At 40.8% G+C, this 21,460-nt stretch overlaps 1 protein-coding gene across 1 annotated transcript in view; it reads left to right on the top strand.

Annotated features, from left to right (window-relative positions):
- CCDC102B (coiled-coil domain containing 102B) overlaps nucleotides 1-21,460 on the top strand; it is a 354,221-nt gene that overhangs the window by 45,509 nt on the left and 287,252 nt on the right. The window contains 1 exon segment of the mRNA XM_030552669.1: nucleotides 6,446-6,562. Coding sequence (XP_030408529.1) covers nucleotides 6,446-6,562 — 117 coding nt within the window.

The following is a 21,460-nucleotide window of genomic DNA, read 5'->3' as shown; positions in this document are numbered from 1 at the left end:
GCAAATTCTATGATTTCATGATCACTTTCACCCAAGCTTCCTTCTACTTTCAAATTCTCAACAAGTTCCTCCCTATTTGTTAAAATCAAGTCTAGAACAGCTTCCCCCCTAGTAGCTTTTTCAACTTTCTGAAATAAAAAGTTGTCTGCAATGCAGTCCAGGAACTTATTGGATAGTCTGTGCCCCGCGGTGTTATTTTCCCAACATATATCTGGATAGTTGAAGTCCCCCATCACCACCAAATCTTGGGCTTTGGATGATTTTGTTAGTTGTTTGAAAAAAGCCTCATCCACCTCTTCCAGCTGAGTAGGTGGCCTGTAGTAGACTCCTAGCACGACATCACCTGTGCTTTTACCCCTTTTAGCCTAACCCAGAGACTCTCCACACTTCCGTCTCCTATGTCCATCTCCACCTCAGTCCAAGCATGTACATTTTTAATATATAAGGCAACACCTCCTCCCTTTTTCCCCTGTCTATCCTTCCTGAGCAAACTATACCCATCCACACCAACATTCCAGTCGTGTGTATTATCCCACCAAGTTTCAGTAATGCCAATAATGTCATAGTTGTATTTATTTATTAGCACTTTCAGTTCCTCCTGCTTATTACCCATACTTCTTGCATTTGTATATAGGCATCTAAGATACTGGTTTGATCTTGCCTCCCAGCTTCGCCCTGACCCTCCTTCCTCTCTGCCATTATAGCCCGTGCTCCCTCCTGTTTCCAACCCATCTCCCAGGTCTTGTTCGCCACTTACCTGTGGGCTTTGCTCACCTGTCCCCGTCGAACCTAGTTTAAAGCCTCCTTACTAGGTTAGCCAGTCTGTGTGCAAATAAGGCCTTTCCCCTCTTCGAAAGGTGAACGCCATCTGTTCCTAGCAGTCCTTCCTCGAATAGCATCCCGTGGTCGAGGAAGCCAAAGCCCTCCTGGCGACACCATCTTTGCAGCCAGGCATTCACCTCCACGATGCATCTGTCTCTGCCTGGACCCCTACCTTCAACAGGAAGAATCGAAGAGAATACCACCTGCGCTCCAAACTCCTTAACCCGTACTCCAAGAGCCCTGTAGTCACTCTTGATCTGCTCAGTGTCACACCTTGCAGTATCATTTGTGCCCACATGGATGAGTAGCATGGGGTAGTAGTCAGAAGGCCGGATAATCCTCGACAATGCCTCTGTAACATCTCGGATACGGGCCCCTGGCAGGCAGCATACCTCCCGGGATGAACGGTCAGGGCGACAGATGGGTGTCTCCGTCCCCCTTCAGCACTGTGGAGTTTGTAACACAAAGCTAGGAATGTTGCTACATCGGTTTGAAAAGTAAAATTGGGACTTGGAGGCAAGTTTGTCAAAACTGATAAGTAATAGTACTGAGCAGTCCTGTAGGGAATAATTTTTGTGTTTCCCACTTAGGTTTCTATAATATTACTTGCTACAGACACTGAAAAATTTAAAGAAAAACATAGCCATTAAATTACTGCTCAAAACTGAATATTCTTGTGGATGGTAGAAGAAATAAAATAAAACATGTCTACTCTGGAACTTCAAAGCAATACAACCCAAAAGTCGGGCCAGAGAAGATTTCATTTTGGACACATTTTCTCTGCTAAATCTGGGATCCAAGTGTTAGTTGGAAAAAAAGACCATTTTCCAGCAACCTTTGTATCTGCCATGTCCCAGATGAAATCATCAGAGAAATAATGGTGTACTGAGGTGACTGTGTGTCAGGATGGCCAGTGTTAGCTCACTGTTTCCTTGTGCTCCCCTATCTGTCTTGTCTACCAGTTGTCTTGTCTTATGCTCGAACTGTAAGGTCTATGGAGCAAGGGCTGTCTTCTTGTTGTTCTGTGTTTGTACAGCACCTAACAAAATTATTTCCTGGTCCCTGAGTAGAATCCCTAGGTGCTACTGCAATACAAATAATAAGTAAAATATATACATGACACCAATAACCTCATGTTTTATATAATGGGTAACATGCTCCAACACCAGATCAGGCAATTTTCTTATAAACAACCATAACTTTATGAAGTTTTCTATTTAAAAATTGGTTATAGGTGACTGGTTAGATGTATTCAGACTAATTATAGTGAGCTTGCAGGTCGGCAAAGGGCCTGTCATTCTGTGACCGTGTAGTATGCCATTCTAATAAGAGTGCAGTCTTTGTTTTGGACTGTATCCAACTGAGTATGTATCAACACAGACAGATTTCATCAGTGATAATATCAGAGTGATTCAAAGAAAGTGGTTTTGAAACACTCCGATGTTATAATTGGTTACGATTCTTCCATGGATAGATTAGAAACACAAATGACAGATGATGTGATATGCTGATGGATATTAATATCACAGTGTATTCTGACTTGAGTAATAGCCATTGATCTGGCCAGTGCCCTCAAGTAGATGGCTTTTTTTTTAGAGGGAGAAATGATTCACCCTGAGATTAAAAATATTCTCTCTTCATTACTCCACTTTGCTCTTATCGCAATAGAGACATAGCTGTGTATAAAGTTTTGTAGGCAAGAGTTGGGAATGACTGCATTACTCATGAGTAGCAAAACCATAAGGGAGTTGTTCAGGTCATCCAAAACCCCTTCACTCAAAAGCACACCAGACCACTCTGCATTTTTGTTTCACCTTACATTTAACAAACACTATTTTAGAAGGGGTTTGCAGCATTCTTTAAATGTTGCAATATGCTTAATATACCTATATCCTGTAGAACCACGATTAATCCAACTGTATGTGTGCTTTGTGGAAAGAAAAATGTATGTATGCACAGAAGGAAGTGAAACTTCTTATCTATCAGAAATGCCCAGCCCCTATATGAAATGAGCAGTTTCAATGCCTTCATAGTATGTGGTAACATAGATCATCTAAATTCAGATGGAAATAAGCAGCAAGACATATTTTATTGGAAGCTGTGGATTGTCCGTCACTGGGTAAAAATTTGAATGCACACCTATGTATTTGATTATTAATAACATTAATTGTTACTTGTCTTACTGTGACATCTCCGAGCCCCAGTCATGGACCAACACCCTTTTATGGTAGGCACTATACAAATATAGAACAGAAAAAAAATATACAGAATCATTCAATGCCACTCCATGTGCCGTTACAGTATCTATTTTGACACAGTGCATATTGCTTCCCCTAACAGCACGCTGCAGGTTTAATTAAGCAAGTCCATTTGATAGACATTAAAAAATTGTCATTGTTATGTGTCAAGGGAATAGGCTTTCTTTCCTCTCTGAACTTTTCCCCCTTTTGTCACAGTTCAGGGCAACTGGACCTGTATTCTTCCTCTGCAGCCCACAAGGGTACTCAGGCTTCTAGTCCCCAGTCTGTGTGCTTTGCAGGAAATTTTTGGGATTTTGGTCTGTTTTCAAGTCTGTAGCTTATTGATTCCATATATTTATGTATTTAGTGTTCTTTAAAGTTCATTCTCATCAGAAAAAAAATATTTTTCCACTATAATGCCTCTGACATATTATTTTTCCCTCTTATTTTAAAGTGATGTATTGTTCTGATATGAAAAATATTACTGTCCCAGAACAGCTATAAATTTTAGTGTCACTAGTCAAGGATCAAACAGCAAAAGTCCTCATTTGTAGTGTGGCACAGCCAAAGTGTGCCCTGGGAATTCTCCCCATAAGCATGCTGTGCTTTTGTCACAAGGAAAACAAAATCTCTCTGAAAATGGGTTACATATTGAAGACCCAACCCTTCAAATCCTTTTGTAAGTAAGGCATTTATGGGATCAGATTTTTGTGCTTGCATGATAGCAGACTCATGAATCACTCTAGTCACTGTCAACTTTTGAGAGGTGAGAAAACAATTAATTAAAAAAAAACATACATAGACAATTATTTGGCTTCAGATAAAGCAGGTGCAAAGAGTCCTCTCTATATTTTACAACCATTTCTCAAGGAGTTTTTATCTTTCCCTCCCTGAGAGAGAATCAAATCTTTTTTTTTTAATGAGCTAAATTTCACCTACTATGTTTTAGATTTAGCAATGAGAATAACTACTTTTCCCTCACGCCCACAGAGCTGAAGGGGAAGTCAGGCCCTTTCACATTTCAGGAGTTCCAGTCCATTTCTGACTAGGATCAGGCACTAGAGTTCTTAATGCCATAATTTTCCAAAGGGCTTGTATTCGTGATGCATTAGTCCACACTAGAGTAAATTCTAGTGCACACTAGCATGTTTATGCACTAACTGGCACATGTAGATCCTAGTAGCATGCACTAAAAGTTCCCTGGGGCATGTTAACATAGCAGTGTTTGAAATGGAACTACGTTAATGCTCATTATAGAACTTACAGTGTGTGCCAGCTAGGTGTATATGGACCAGTCATTTTGCTAACGTGCTAGTGTACACTGAAGGGTTGAAAATCCTAGTGCCGACTAATGCACCCTGTAGACAAGTCCTAATACCAAATGTAATTATGTGCTCCTCAGTCCACTGCTTTTTAGCCTAAACTTGTCTCTTGGATCTCTCTCAGGTATACGAGGCACTGGATGTCATGGGTATAAAAATGGCCCATTACTGTCCCAAAGGAACTGTATGCCTCATCATATAAATAAGAAATTATAAATTCCAGCTGTCCAGAGCAGGAGATTAGGTTTAAATGTGTCTAAGCCACACTCCAATCAGAGTGATAACATTTTACCTAACTAATATTCACACTGTGATTCCATGAGCCAATGTACTTCTGCCTCCTGTGCTAAAATACCCTGTGGTGCTGCTGTGTTACATTAGAGCTACTATGGTTCACCCTAGAAGTAGCAACTGTTCAGTCGTGTAAGAAGCCATTCCATTATACGCAGAAATGGGTCCAAGCCAAAATCACATATCCAAACACTCTCAAACGCAAGAAAAGTGCAGATCCAAACTTCATTGCACAGTCCTAATTTTAGATGTAAGATTATAAATCATTTGGAAAAATGTGCATGTTGGGATTCTTTCTGGATAAAAGTATCAGAAGGGTAGCCGTGTTAGTCTGGATCTGTAAAAAGCAACAGAGTCCTGTGGCACCTTATAGACTAACAGATGTATTGGAGCATAAGCTTTTGTGGATGATGACATGTGTCTGATGAAGTGAGTATTCACACACAAAAGCTCATGCTCCAATACGTCTGTTAGTCTATAAGGTGCCACAGGACTCTTTGTCACTTTTTTCTGGATAAAAGAAGCTATAAAGATTAGAATATTGCTATTAGATCTACAGTTTGAGAGACACTGTGTTAGGGAGCCAGTATGTTCTGATCTGCCACCCAATGACCTGTTAACAGTTGTTAGTACTTGAAGTTCTACTTCAACAGAGGACTTCAGTCCTGGGATTTGTTTGGACAAAGTCTGACGTACTGATTGGTTCTCTGCCTCTATTTAAACCAAGCAGGAAGAGGAAGTCATCTGTGGCGTGTTATCCCTGCTCTGGACTGCTTCCCCTGCAATACCTGTTTCTGTTGCCTGATCCTGATGTCCTAGAACCCTGACCCAGACCGCTTCTTGGGCTTGATTCCCAGGGTGCCCCTCTGATCTCCTGGATACCTGGACTCTGATCTCCTGAAAACTGACCCAGCCTGCCTCCTGGCTCTCAACTTCTGCTCAGACCACCCACATCCCAGTTGTGATACATTGTCAATCTGAAAATCATATTTGTCTCTATATTTCCCCCCTAGTCTAGTTACAAGTAACATGGAAGATAAGCTGAAAGAAGTTCACCAAAACCCCAGGCAGAAGGGAGGGGGGAAGAGCAAGGACTCGGCATTCAGGCTCCCCCTCTCTCCCCTGCCTCCTGCTGGAGGCAATCAGCTGGCTTTTGGTGTTTAGAAGGGAGTGGAGGGATGGGGGAGGAGCAAGGATGCAGTGTGGGAAGTGAAGGGGGGAGAAAAGGCAGGTCAAGGATAGGGACTTGGGGGGAGTGGGCGGGCTAACGGTTGAGCCCCTCCACCCTTGCGCCTGCTGCTTGCAGAGTAGAGGAAGCTGCTGCTGCTGCTGCACAACATGCTTCCCCTAGCCTACAGCACCTTCAGCCTCCTTGCCTACCTCATCTCCAGTGCCAGTGGGCTGTGCCTGTGTGGGATAGGGCAGAGGCACCTCCTAACTATACTACTGTACTGTATGTATAGTATGTTTGTAAACACACAGCACGTGCACACTACTTCCCCCCCAGCATAGTATTAAATTGCTTGTTTAAAAATAGTTTAAAATGCCTTTTGTCTGGCAAAAAAAAAAAAATCCCTGAAACCTAACCCCTCCACATTTACATTAATTCTTATGTGGAAATTGGATTTGCTTAAAATTGTTTCACTTAAAAATCTCATTTTTAAGGAATATAACTATGTTAAGTGAGGAGTTAGTGTATTTAATTTTGGCTATTGAGATTATGTTCGGGATTGTTTAATTGTTTGATGCTAAATAACTTCTGTCTTTTAGCTGAACATACGACATGACCTACAGCAAAATGAAGTGGAAAGGAATTTTGAAAATATAGAGGATGAAACTGGTGCCCAAACCAATATGGACAGAAAGATGTGTGTATTAAGAGCAGAGGTAATGTTTTTTCAAGGCATCTCTAACTTCTTGTACAGATATATAACTCTGCATATATATTAAATAATAGTTTCTATGAAGTTTCAGTTTGTAATTTTATGTATCTTTGGAAAATGTAATGACTAGTGTACAAATCATTGTAATGGCCAATGTCTCCAGTACACACAGAAAGTTATCTAATAGCAGATAGGCAAGGAAAAAATAGGAAGAGAAAAATTACTGATTTGTTGGCATTTAACAATAACATTGTGCAATGATATCAGCTTGCAGCAGACTAAGAAACATTTGAATGGTGCAGAAAGGAAGAAATATTTCATTTTCAAAGATGCCTGAGCTCAAATGCATGTCTCATTGTGAGTAAAAACTCATTAATAAGTTCACTCTGTTGCCGGGTTTGGTGTCTCAAGATATTGTCAGATCCAGTGAAATATAACATACATTTGGTACAGCTTTTGGTGGACTTAATGGTGTTCTTAGAAGACATCCTCAGAGTAAGAAAGAAGACATCCTCAGAGTAAGAAACAATGTAATTTTATTTTTGTCTTGTATTGAACTGATGTTTGAGATACTTTTCAAATTAAATTGTAGCAAGAATGTCTCCCCCTGCATGGAGAAAGCATCATGGATACTGGAACTCTTTGTTCACATTTTTTTAGATGAGAAAAAAGTAATCCAGAGATGGTAATCTGTACAGTATTAATCATTGCACAGAACTGCCAAAGATCACCCACACTGAGTGACATTTATGCCTGTAGACCACCACCCTGCCTGATGGGACAGCAGCACTGCTAAAATTTCACAGAGGCAGGCAGCAGGGATTGCCCTGCCATTGATCCTTTCAGACACTAAGGTCTTCTGCAATGCTCACTCAGCTCTCAAAGCCACCACAGAATAACAACCAGGGAGACCAGATGGCAGCAGAACACTAAGTGAGATGAACAATGTAAACCCAAACAACATAGGTAGCCAAGCCCACTCGCTCCTGAATCCCCTCTCAAGCCACTTCCTCTACTTGGCAATAGAGCTCCTGTATGAAGGGGACTTCCCATCACATGTTTATAGAGAGCATGGTGGATTGATTACTGCTCCCATTCCTATTTGCTCCCTGTCAGTTGCTGGGAAAAGGGATTTGTATCACCCTGAACCCATGCCTGGCACTGTTTTTTGTAGGGCGGTAATGGGATGGTAATGCGAGTTTCTGTGAGAAACATCACAGGTGGAACAGCTGTGCATGACTCAGCTATGATTGGCTGAATTTTAAGAATGGCTCCCGGCAAAAGGGTGACCAGATATCCCGATTTTATAGGGACAGTCCCGATTTGGGGGGCTTTTTCTTATATAGGCACCTATTACCCTCCTCTCCACCCCCTCCCGATTTTTTACACTTGCTATCTGGTCACCCTACCTGGCACTCAGAATAGAACTGTGAGTAATTTTTGACATAGGTTCATGTTATGTGTCCATATTGTTCAGAGTAACTAAAAATCTTGATACAAAAAGAAGTATGGATAGAGCACATTTAATAATGCAGAGGTGGACAATGATCTATTAGTTAATGCAAAGGACTGGGACTTGAGTCCGCCTTCAGTTCTTAGATCTGACACAGTCATCATGTGTAATGAGGGCAAGTCGCTTACTATTTTGGCCTTAGGTTCTCATTTATGAAATGCAGATAATAAAACTTCTCTACATCACTAGAGTTAAATCAATAAATACTTGGGATTCTCAGATACACTGATGATGGGCTGTGAGATCTTTCATTCATTGTGCTACAAGGGTTTTTGTGGCCTTTCTTTATATGCAAAAGTTTTAATTTATACTTCATATGTGCTTTAATTCCAAGATCACAAAGCATTGTAGGAAATTGCCATTTATGATCTCTCTTCTGAGCCATCTTTGTCCTGATATGTTCTTAGAGGAGCAATGCCTCTAGCTCCACTTTTCATGTTGCCTGTATGAATGGGAGGTAAAAGGGTATGCAAAATTCCCAGGCAGACTGCACACTAAAACCAGCTTCCCATAGGCCCTGTTAGAAAAAGAGAACTGATGTATAGGACAAGAGGTCTTTGTGTTCTACTTTGTCCCTATTTTCAACATATAAAGCACAGTGATCAAACGGGGCTGTTCCCTAACACAGACATGAGTTGAGTCAAATTTAAAACAAACAAACAAAAAAGAATTAAAGGTACACTCTGATTGTTTTTTGAATTGACTAATTGTAAAACATTTCAATATGATAGTGCACCATTTAAAAAGTGTGTTCTGACTTTGGGGAAATGAAAGAAAATCCCATACCCATTTGCCACATTCTGGGGTACAATTCAGTGAGGGGTTATGTCACTGCCTTCCCTGTAACTGTGGATGCCTTAAATGCTCTGTTGCAGTGGCTCACAGCCTGGACGCTGGCAGCCACCTGAGAAGCATGACACGCATGTTAAGCAGCTCTGGCTCAGTGCTCTGATTCCAGCAGCCTGTTTATTACATGACAATCATGCTTGGTACCCACTAGCCTTGGGTGTTACTAGCTAAGTGAATCTAACACACTTCCAGTCTTGAATTTTCCCAAAACCATGTACTCTGCAATGTCTGGCCCTTTCCTGGACCATTTAGAGGTATAATAATGTTCTGTATTTTGTCTCTTTAGAGAAAAAACAAGCTTATCACTTTAACAATCATGTCAATTCAAATACAGCAGTGCATTGGTTTAGATTAAAATAAAATAAGTTTATTAACAAAAGAAGATAGGATTTTAAGGGGAGTTCGTATTAAAGGATAGAGTTAGAAAGGGCTACAAAGAAGGAAAAGTGGAAAAAACTCTTTCTAGAGATTAAGACTTAACAAAACCATATTCTTGGTTCAAGGTAAGATGTTTACCATGCTTTCTTCTAGCAAGCTCTCTGAACGCCGACATCTCTCCACACAGACAGACACATATCCTTGGTCAGTATCTCTCCCCAGGGACAAGAGATTTTGGTTACTTTGTCATTTCATGTGAAAGATAAGATGTGGTTCTTTGCTCCTTTCTTCTAGTCCAGTGCACCTTGGAAATGGATTTTTCTGCAGGTTACTCCTCAAAATAAAGTTCATTCAAGCTGTGAGGAAGGAGACATGGAGTGTGTTGGTGAAACAAGTTCCATTCTGGTTTCTTATCTCACTGATGTTTTCAAAAATTAAAAGTGATCTCTTCCTGGCCTCTTTGATGTAAATGAATGGCTACTAGCCATATAATTGCTAATCAACTCTGATGACACCTGGCTGGAGGTATCAACTTGTCCTGTATCTGGGAGAAACCTGTTTATCCACTCTCCAGACTTGCCTTGTAAACATATTCTAGTCCCACATTTTCTTCATATTTGTATGGTCCCTTGGGCATTTACCAAACATATACCATGCAAAAATATGAATGATCAATGTGTTGTTTTTCCAATGATATGTTACATGGCACTATCAGATTATAGTTCAAGGCATTAATGCATCGGAGCATGCTGAACTGGTCATGCCAGCTGAAACTAACTACCAGCTACCAGTTAGCCCTTTGCTCCCTTCCATCAGGATGCTGTTAGTACATCTTTTTATAAGAGATTTTCTTCTCCTCTGCTGAATAAAGTTTTTGTCATCTAGGGACTATATAGGAAACAGTGAAACTGACTACATATAAAGAACTGTGAAGTACTCCAAGTCAGTGGCTCTCAATCTTTCCAAACTACAATACTCCTTCAGGAATCTGATTTGTCTTGTACACCCCAAGTTTCACCTCACTTATATACTACAAAATCAGATATAAAAATACAAACATGATAGCATACTATTACCATTTTTACCATATAATTATAAAATAAATAAATTAGAATATAAATATTGTACTTACATTTGTGTATAGTATATAGAGCAGTATAAACAAGTTGTCTGTGTGAAATTTAAATTTGTACTGACTTTGCTAGTGCTTTTTATGTAGCCTGTTGCAAAACTAGGCAAATATCTAGATGAGTTGATATACTCCCTTAAAGACCTCTGTGTATCACCAGGGATACATGTACTCCTGGTTGAATACCACTGCTTAAGTAAGCCAAATGAAAAATAATTTTCAGGTAGAGTAGATTAACATAGTTGTAACTATTGATTTCAGTGTCATACTCCTTATTTTATTTTGGTAGAAATGGGAGGAGAATCAGGCCCAGTAAACAGGAGGTTAAATAATTTTAGGGGATTTCAGGACATAAGGAACAAAGTTCAGAATATAGAGGGAAAGGGGAGAGGTAAAACATGAAGAAGAGCAGAGAGAAAGTAGGAGGAAGTGGCAACATCTACTCTTAGAGAGAGAGAAAGAGATGTTATGAAACGCCTTAGAGGCTAGAACTGGGAACTTGAATCTGACAGGATAAAAGATAGAAAGACAATGAAGACATTCAGATGGGTGAGTCTTGTGGTAATATATAAAATAAGCTACTCAATATTACTTTTTCTTTATGTCATCATATTGTAAAGTATCCAAATGGTTCTCCAGAATTAGGCTCATTGTCTCTTTATTATATAATTTCCTTACATTTTCACAATTAAGACTTCAGTAAATTGAGTCTGAGTGTAGCAAGGAGGCGTGGCCTCCCTCAAAGAGTGACAAGGAGGGATCACAACATGCCCCCCTGATGGGCCAAACCAGGAGAGCCACAGTTGCTCCACACGAAGTGTGGGCAGGAAGAGGAAGTACAAAAGGTGGGCCTTGCAGCTCAGTTGGAGTGGAGCTACCAGAGGAGATTAATGCATCCTGCTGGATCCTGCAGAGGAGCTGCTGGGTCTGCCTCCTGAGGACTGGCCAGATCTCCCTGGGCTGCTGGCTGACTGAGACACTGAGAAGCTGCTGGGGCTGCTGCCTGTGGACTGGCCAGAGGGACAAGATGACAGATGCCAGTATGCCCAAGGGGGAGAGTAGGAAGCAGCCCAGGGAAGCCAGGCAACACGTCTGGTTGGGAGCTGGGCTGATACAAAGTTAGCCTGTTGTGGGTGATTTCCTGCTGACCCAGTAGTGGACCATTCTGTGTGGATCCTAGGCTGGGACGTAGTGAAGTTGGGTATGCCCATGTCCCCCGCCACCCCACCCCTGGGGAGGCAGTTCTCCCCCTCCTTAGGCCAGGAGACCTGTGCTCCTCGGGCACCCTTACCTGAGCTTAGCCAAGTGGCACTAGACTGTTCTTGGTGTTCACTCTTACCTGAGCTCCATAAACTGCCTAGCGTCTCTGCCCTGATTGCAGCTTACTCATTGCTTTGCTGCCCCACAATGACTGGGCCTGAGGGTCATAGACTGCTTAGCTACTCTTCTCTGATTGCAGGCCAGAGCCTACTAATGGTTTACTGCCCTGCCCTGACTGAGGGCCTGGGGCTTATAGACTGCCTTACTGTTCTGCCCAACTGGAGCATTAGGCGTAGCTAATTCCCCCCCTTTGACCTCACACCTTTACAGGTCAGAGAAAGACAGGGAGGGATGGCCATGCAGCCTGCACTTAGGAATAGGTTAGGCAAGTTGGTCAACTAACTGGTCAGTTACTGAGACAACATGGGTGAGGTAATATCTTTTACTGGACCAACTTCTGCTGGTGAGAGAGACAAGCTTTCAAGCTACATAGAGATCTTATTTAGCTGTGGGAAAGGTACTCCAAATGTCACAGCTAATTGCAAGGTAGAACGGATTGTTTAGCATAAATAGTTAGCAAATATTCTAAGGGGCCATTTAAAGTAGAGTGACCCATTAGCATCTCTGCAGTCACAGGACAGAAATTGGAGATTAGTGAGTAACAGATTGGTGCAATAAGCCATAAATCAGAAGGTCCAATAAAATATATTACTTCATCCACCTTGTCTCTCTAATATCCTGGGACCGTATGGCTACAGCTACTCTGCATACAGTTAAATATTGTGAAATATTACACCAAGAATGCCATGATACAAATGACAGTCTTTGTTTTTGTTTGCATTATGGTGACATCTAATAATTCATATATTATTAGGGTTGGAAGGGACCTCAGGAGATCATCTGGTCCAACCCCCTGCTCAAAGCAGGACCAATCCCCAAATCTCTAAATGGTCCCCCTCAAGGATTGAACTCACAACCCTGGGTTTAGCAGGCCAATGCTCTGTTATCAAGCCTTTTAAATGTCTTGATTACTCACTTTAATACGTGCTAGTGCCATTTGTTGCGGGAAACAAGGTGAACTTATTGAAAGTTGAGCATCTTGATTTGCTGGACTCTTCTATCTTTATTTGTAAACCAGCCCATTTAAATATATGGTAGTTTAAAAAGCACATTAGACAAGCTAAGACAGAGATGCAAACACAGAAAAACTGCTAAAGCTAAATGCAAGTTCTGTTCTTCTGAGTATGAGACACATGTAAGACACTGGTTGAATTCTTGTGACATTTCCAAGTACTGTCAAAAAAGAGGAACACTACTCTGCATCAAAATTTGTTTTCTTCTGCGCATCTCCTTCTACTTCATCTTTGCCAGCATAATCACAAAGCATGGACTCTTTTGTTGAAAATAGTGATATGAGTAACAACAAAAGTGAAGCTAATTCCATTCCTTCATCTTCCAATAAGAATTTTGCTATTCTAACTCCTATGCCTGGAAGGTCTTCAGATGGTCATCAAATTGGTATTGAGAGGTTTTTGGATAGAATATCCCATGACCAGAAAAAAAAACTTGACTCTAGGTTTGCCAGCAATACTCAATTTCATATACAGATGATCCCCAGGTTATGCAAAACCCAACTTGCACAAATTCGACCTTACGCAAGAAGTTCCATAAGGCATAAATAAAATTTTCGAGTTGCTGAAAATATTGCATAGCATACGGAAATGCAAAGTATTGTATTGTAGTGTGGTGTGTGGAGGAATACAGCAGTAGCATCTCCTACAAGGGAAGGCTTTGCACTCTCACAGCCTCTCAGTCTCGTATTATTTCAGTGATACTGTATTTCTGTTATTTCACCCTATTATTTCATTCAGATCAGGCCTGGAAAGCGACTAAGTGATAGCATGATTTCAGGACCAGGTTGTAAGCAAAAGAAGATTGATTAAGAAGAGAAAATGTTGTAATTGTTTGTTTTTTATGCTTACGTAAAATTCGGGTTATGCAAGGCTTTCCAGAATGGAATGATTATGTAAGTTGGGGAGCATCTGTTGTCAAAATCTTATATGTATCCAATTTACAAAGTGCCAAGTAGGAAATGGCTTGCAGGAAGTCTTCTGAATGCCAAAGCAGACAATGTGAAAAAGAAAAGCTCCTCATGAGTCTGATGGCTGGAGCAATATTTGCAGTGAGGGTGTCATCAACTTCATGGTAACAACTCCACAAGTGCTCTTACTCATTCCAATGCACACTGAACATCACTACATAGCTCAATACATTGCTGACCTGTTTAAATATGTAAACAGAAGGTAAATTTGGTTGTGACTGATGATGCAGCTAGTATGAAAGCTGCTTGGGCTTTGTTGATAAACGAGAATCTATACCTTCTGTGTTATGAATGCATTGCTCATTCAATGCAACTTTTCATCAGTGATGCTGAAGATCTGACAGCTTTCTCATCCCATGTGTCAAAAGTTGAGAAATATTGTCAATTATTTCAAAAACCAATAGTACCAGCAGCCATTTTCCAGCATCATTTAATACAGCCCTCAATTTCATCCACACTGAGTAAGTCTTGTCATACTTGATGGGCATCTTCTATTAAATGCTGCAGAGATCTTCAGATATGATAGCATTAGATATGATAGGTCTGAGTGGCCCCAAGTAATCTGCACTGACATTCTTGACAATGATGTCTTTTGGATGTGAAACTCAAAATATGCTTCATTGCTTCAATTCATAGCTCAGTTCATTCAGAATATGGAAAATATTAGTTCTACAATTTCTGATGCCAAGAACAAGTTCTTGAACATTAAGAACATACTTGTCGAATACTGAACCCAGTTCATTTACAAAAGCTGAAGAGAAAAAGATTTTAGACAAAATAATATCAGGGGGAAATCACTTCCATGCATAATGCTGCCCACCTTCTCGATCCATGTTTCCATGGTCAGGGCCTTTCTAATAATGCATTCAAATGCCAGCTTGTGATCTCATAGTGTCAATGACTGGAAAGTGGTCAGTTGTGCCTACTGATTAGAGTAGAAGTCAGCCAGGGTCAGAGTTGGAGTTGAAGGTCAGGGTCAGGAACGGGGCAAGGCTTGAGACAAGCAAGCACAGGACCTATCACAGCTATGGCTGAATACTTTGAGCAGCCACTGAAATGCTGCTGCTTCTAGGCTTAAGAGAAAGTCTGCTGGCTCTTCCAACTGATTGGGCTGCTGTAGCCAATCAGGTAGCCTACTACAGGCCAGCTGCACTTGTTAGGTTTTCTGGAAACTGGCTGTCCTGCAGGCCCTGATTCCTGACATATAGTGGCTGTTGCAAATTTTAAAGGATATACGAATGAACAAACAATACTGATGGAGATAGCAAATTATAAAGCAAGAATCACTCTGTTGAGTTATAAAACAATGTGGAGTGCAATCCCAGCAGGTGAATCAAAACAGTTTGCTCTATCATGGTACAAAGTGTTGTGTCATTCTCTTTGCTCTCCAGCTACAGTGGCAGAAATACTTTTAACGCTTCTGTGTACTAATGCATATGTGGAATGAAACTGGTTACTTTGGGGAAGTATCCATTTGAAAACAGACTGAAAACCTCCACTGTTAGGAAACTTGTGACTGTATAGCCCAATCAAGATTACAGAAGAAAATGGCAGATGAAGAGTATTCATCAGATGAAGGGAAAGAAGGAGATACTGGTGAATTTCATGATGATGACAAAGATACAGATGAAGCAGCTGAAGCTGATAAAGAAAAAGATAATAAAGAGCAAGAGGTTTGAAAAGTTGGTCTGCTACCTACCGACTATAATTTCATTAAAAAATGATTTTTTTCTTTTATAATTGTTGTGTGTTTGTTCTATTTCAGTTTAATTTATTTTTTTCTTCTATAACTATTCAGTCTTGACTAATGGTCACATTTAAATGCTACCCTAATATTGCTAAAAGGGGTAGTAATAATTCTTCATTTTCATAGCGTCTTGTATTTTTCTGTTTAAAATTAACAAGTATCTTGTGGCTTTTTTTTTAATTAAGCATAAGTATCTAAGGCTAAGTCTGTTGCAGACCTTAAAATCTTACTTTTTTTTTGTTACTGTTCTAATAAATTAGCACTCTTAAATATTTGACAACATTTTACTTTATTTGACAACATTTGAACACTGAATTGCCCAATTATTTTTGGGCCGGCCAAATGACAAACCCTACTTACAATTTAGCACCAAAGCTGTTGCATTGCTATCTGGAGGGGCAAAATAGTATATTCTGTCTTAGTAATATCTCGGCAAAAACATTAAAGTAGTAACAGTTCTTATCTCTTAGCAGATACTTCTTTCAATTTGCTTTTCAACCTAAAGCATGGCTGGGAGAGTTTCTTTATTAGTGCAGTAGTTTAATATCTTCTGTTCCATTGAAATCATTACTCAACTGAATGGTATATTTCAAGAAAGAGTTATCTATATATTTGTCCCTTGTTAGAAAACACCCCAAATTCCTGTTTTTTCCTCCTTCCTTAATACTATTACAAATCAGCTTCAGAGTTTATTGTTATAACTATGTAGCTAATCTCTCACTCCATGGTCCTGGGTTCTAACTATTAATATCCTAAATTAATGTCTTGAATTCTTCAAAATTATAGCCTGCCCTATGAAGTACAGGACCCTACACACTATGTTAAAATGTTTCCTTATTTTAATATGTATATTCCCTAAAGATATTTCCATAAAGCAGTTTTCATAATTAAAAACATGAATATTATTGGTAAAATGGAATCCTCTTCAGACACACTTCGTTATATTTTAAAAGTTTTAATTAGTTTGATCTTCAGACTCTATCTGCAAGGGGATTAGTCTTGCCATTAATTTCAGTGTCAGCAACAAAAAAGCAGACTATCCCAAGAGTTCCACATGTTCTAAGAACAGTGGGGTACAATGTTAAAATACTCTGCAAATTAAGTGAAATCTCAGGGTTCTGGTATGTTGCCAAACTGACTCACAAAGGGTTTGGGAATCCCAATTTTATTAGTTTCAATCAGGGCGACCAGAAACATGAAATGTGAAAAATCAGGATGGGGGTGGGGGACAATAGGAGCCTATATAAGAAAAAGACAAAAAAATTGGGACATCTAGTGACCCCAGGGCTGCCCGGGGCGAGGCGGGGCAAGTGGGGCAGTTTGCCCCAGGCCCCGGGCTCTGCAGGGGCCCCCACAAGAAAGGCTGAGGCTCCAGCCCCAGCCTGACCCGACCCATCTCTGCCCCTCTTCTGGAGCCTCAGCGAATCCAGCAGCGTCCCTCGACAGCAGCAGCGTGGCTCCAGCAGGGCCCCTGAGCTCTGACCCACTCAGAGCCATGTGGTCAGGGCCTGAGCTCCCTCCGCTCAGCATGGAGCTTGCAGCCCTGCCCCCTTACCATGCATCTCTGAGTGGGCCAGAACGCAGGGGCCTTGCTGGAGCCATGCTGCAACTGTTCAGGGACATTCCTGATGTGCTGAGGCTCCGGGTGAGGGGGAAGCTAAAGGTAAGGGGCCGGAGGAGTTAGATAAGGGTCAGGGAGGGGGCAGAGGTTGTGGGGGGGTGATCAGGGAACAGGGAATGGGGGGGTTGGATTGTGGGCATTCCAGGGATCTGTCAGGACTAAGTGGGGGGGGTGGATAAGGATCGGGACAGTCAGGGGACAGGGAGCAGGGTGGGGTCCTTTGGTTGTGGTTGGGGGGGGTCTCTGAGGGATGTAGAGGGGGCAAGGAGCAGGATGGGTCGGGGATTCTGAGGGGGAGCAGGCAGTCGGGGGGCAGGTGGGTGGCAGTCATACAAGGGGTAGGGCCAGGCTGTTTGGGAGGCACAGCCTTCCCTACCCTAAAGCTCATTCAGCAGTTTGAGGCTAGCAGAAGAGCCAGGCTGTTAGCTTTTCCATTAGGGCTACCATCCCTTTCACTTCTCAAATGCCAAATTATAGTCTATATTTAATTTCAGTGCCATAGGGAGATTCATGTCAGGGGAGGGTAGTTTCATTTAAAATTTGCCAGGGGGGGAGGGATCACATGAGAAGAGCAATATCCTGCTCAACCCTACCAAGAGAGATCCCCATCCCCTGTGGCTCCAGAGGGGTTCATTCAGTGGTTCTCAAACTTTTGTACTGGTGACCCCTTTCACATAGCAAACCGCTGAGTGCAACCCCCACTTATAAATTAAAAACGCTTTTTAATATATTTAACACTCGTATAAATGCTGGAGGCAAAGCAGGTTTTGAGGCGGAGGCTGACAGCTCGCAACCTCCAGTAATGACCTCGTGACCCCCGGAGGGGTCCCGACTCCCAGTTTGAGACCCCCGGGTTAATTTAATTTTAGCACTCTGTGTCCATTCACATGCATGTGCTATTTTGAGCATGTCAGTTTTCACAACATAGGCTCATCCAAGATTCTGGAACAAGCTCAAATGCTCAGTTCGTGGAGTATGTACATAAACTATACTATAGACAAACCCACAGTAACCGTCTCCAGTTTGTGAGGGATCCCATGGAGCCAGTCTCTAGGAAACAGATAAATGCATGGAAGTTAAGTCCATTAATGGCTATTAGCCAGGATGGGTAAGGAATGGTGTCCCTAGCCTCTGTTTGTCAGAGGGTGGAGATGATGGCAGGAGAGAGATCACTTGATCATTACCTGTTAGGTTCACTCCCTCTGGGGCACCTGGCATTGGCCGCTGTCAGAAGACAGGATACTGGGATGGATGGACCTTTGGTCTGACCCAATATGGCGGTTCTTATGTTTTTACGTTCTAAGCTAAATGAACCCAAAGTTATGGAGACAGATATGAGTCAAGGAAGCCAGCCGAGTATCAGAAACCTGGAAAAATCTCTGACTGGATGGGCTCAGGCGTTTGGTCACTAGCTGAGGTGGTTCAAAAGCTGTGGATTTTTTTAAAGCAGAATTTTTTTATTGTTTCTTTAAACAATCAAACACAGCAAGAGGCAAATTGGCCTCGCACTTCTGAAAAACAAGGAAGAATTACTCCTTTCCCCCCACCCCCGTCCCTGGTAAGTCCAAATCAAATTCCCTTGGATCTGAAAACAAGGGAAAAAATCAATCAGGTGCTTAAAAAGAAGGCTTTTAATTAAAGAAAAGAAAGCTAAAAGAAAGAAAAATATAAACCCTCTGGGAGACAGCATACCAGCGTATCTCACAGACAATAGATTGAAAACACCGGATGTTCCCCTGGGCAGAAATCTTAATACACACAAGAATACCCAATTTGATAATTCCCTCCTAATTGCACCAAGACAAGTTACAAAAGAAAATAAACATAAACCTATTTATTCCTTTCTAAAACTTACTACTCTGATAAGAGGCTGGTTCCTTGATCTTTTTCACTCCAGCTGAAGCTGAAACTCTAAACAAAGGAAACTTCTCTCTTTCCTTTTGAAACATCTTGTTCCCCCTTTGGTTCCTCTGGTCAGGTATCAGCTAGGCTAGGTGAACTTCTTAACTTTTTACAGGTAAAAGAGGCATTAACCCTTAACTATCTGTTGATGACATAGTATGATTAATTTAAATAACACACATTACCTATGGAGCATTAACCCTCTTCTGTTCATCAACTTAAATGAAAACTGCCTTTCCAGTTTGTTATTAATCAAATCTGATTACAAATAAAAGTACTGGTATCTGTAAGCTAAATACAGCACCTTCATTCATAAACATAGCTATAAACTGAAGTATTATTTTTAAATGCCCAATTAAAAAAACCCAGAAAGACAAACACTTGTGCATCACAAGTATTACCATAGCACCAATGTTATTGGCAATTTTTACTTTATGCTTGTACAGATGCTATGCTATCTACCTCCTTTAATATAACCATACTTCCTATCTTCCACTTTGTAGGAAGGTAAACATTGTACTCCTCCATTTCAAATGTAAGACATATGGTGAATATTTTTCCACTGGAACAATTAATGTAGAAAAATAATGAAACTAATAACTCTCTTTGGGGACTTGTAAACATCTGTATTACTTATACTATGAATAAGAAATGCTGTAGTATCAAAAGTACCCTTAGTAATACATATATTACTTTCATATAAATGTGTCCTGTCTCCTTCGGCAATGCTTCAAATTTTGTTTTTAAGTGGAAAGGAAAACTCTTATGACCAGACCACAAGATTGGGAGGTAGAAGTTTTATTCCTATTCCCAGCTGAGCAACAGATTTGAGGAAGCCATTTAAATTCTCTCTGCTTCATTTTTCCCATCTGTAAAATTAGGTTAATGCCAACCTAGCTTACAAGATTGTCAGGATTCATTCTTAAATGCAACTTTGAGACTGTTGCATGGAAGGTGGCATATAGAATAGATGCCAGGGATTCCTTTTTGTTGTGTTAGAATAATCCAACACAACAAAAAGCCAGTAAACATTTCCCAACACTCTGAAGGTTACTTGGAAGAATGAACAATATTGAAATTTGGAGGAGCTGAGGTTTGAGATTTATAAGTAATACATTGAATGTTACCCAATTGCCTGTCAATGATCATTATATTTTAGCGTCTCTTTCTGATGGTATCTAAATGCCTTCAGGTATTAGGTGTATAAAAATAAATAAAAGTATTATCACAACTTGAAGACATTCTTAGGTGCTGTTTTGTTTTGTATAGCAAGAAAGGTGACTAGCAACATACAAATTTCATATTGAGAGATCAACAAATCAATGTCTGGTAGCCAAAGATCTTGTTGTGTTAATCAAGAACACATAATAGGAGCACAATGTGAAGTTTCTCATCATAGCAGCTATAAATTGAGATTTCACAGGAGCGCGGATAATAAATAAATATCTTATAGATCAGTGTTTCACTTGATAGTCTGCTTTCTGTCTAATTGTTTGACTCAAATTCAGTCTTGGATGGCTTTGTAACTTTCTCTACTTGAATCCAGCCAAGAATGACTTGGTACTGATTTAGTGTAAGACATCAGTGCAGAAATACGAATTTGCTCTCTTGGAATTTGAGTCAGCTCTTTAGGCAGATGGTTCTGTTAGCACTCTGAGTGTATGTCTACTCTGTAATTGAAAACGCTGGCTGGTCCCTGCCAGCTGACTCTGGTTCACGGGGCTGAAGCTAAGGGGCTGTTTCATTGCAGTGTAGAAGTTCAGGTTCAGGCTGGAACCTGCGATCTAGGACCCTGCAAGGTGGAAGGGTCCCAGAGCTCTGGCTTCAGTCTCAAATATCTACGCCACAATTAAACAGCCCCTTAGCCCAAGCCCCACAAGCCCAAGTCAGCTGGCATGTCTAATTGCAGTATACACGTGACCTTAGGAGCATCTTAGATTCCAAGTCATTTATGTGCATACGTTGCTGTTCTTGCTAAAATTTTCTTGGTGAATATTTATTTTAAAAAGCAAGATGCCTTTGGGGTTTTAGTTATCAGATGATATTTAAATTTTCATAACTTCAGACCTTGGCATGACAATTTCTTTGAATTTCATTCAGACAATTAGAGCAATCTCCAATTGACTGAAACTAGAGTTATGAGATGCCCAGCTTTTTTGTGTCATATGGATTAAGTTCATTTGACAAAGGTTTAGACGGCTGTTAATTCATGTGACTAGCTCTCCTACATCCTACAGGATTGGCTCCTGACATCCTGTAATCCTTTTTGCCAGCAGTGGGAAAGGCCAACCAATCTATACTCAGTGTTTCATGGGGTGACTAACTGGCTATCTGATCTAGGGTTTGAAAGGGCAGCAAAGACAACCCACTTTCTTTCATACTTCTGCTGAAAACATTCAGGT

The sequence above is a fragment of the Gopherus evgoodei genome, chromosome 2 (genome assembly GCF_007399415.2).
Source record: "Gopherus evgoodei ecotype Sinaloan lineage chromosome 2, rGopEvg1_v1.p, whole genome shotgun sequence".
Taxonomy (NCBI): domain Eukaryota; kingdom Metazoa; phylum Chordata; order Testudines; family Testudinidae; genus Gopherus; species Gopherus evgoodei.
Note: the sequence above shows the minus strand (reverse complement) of the source record. Positions and strands in the feature narration are given on the sequence as shown.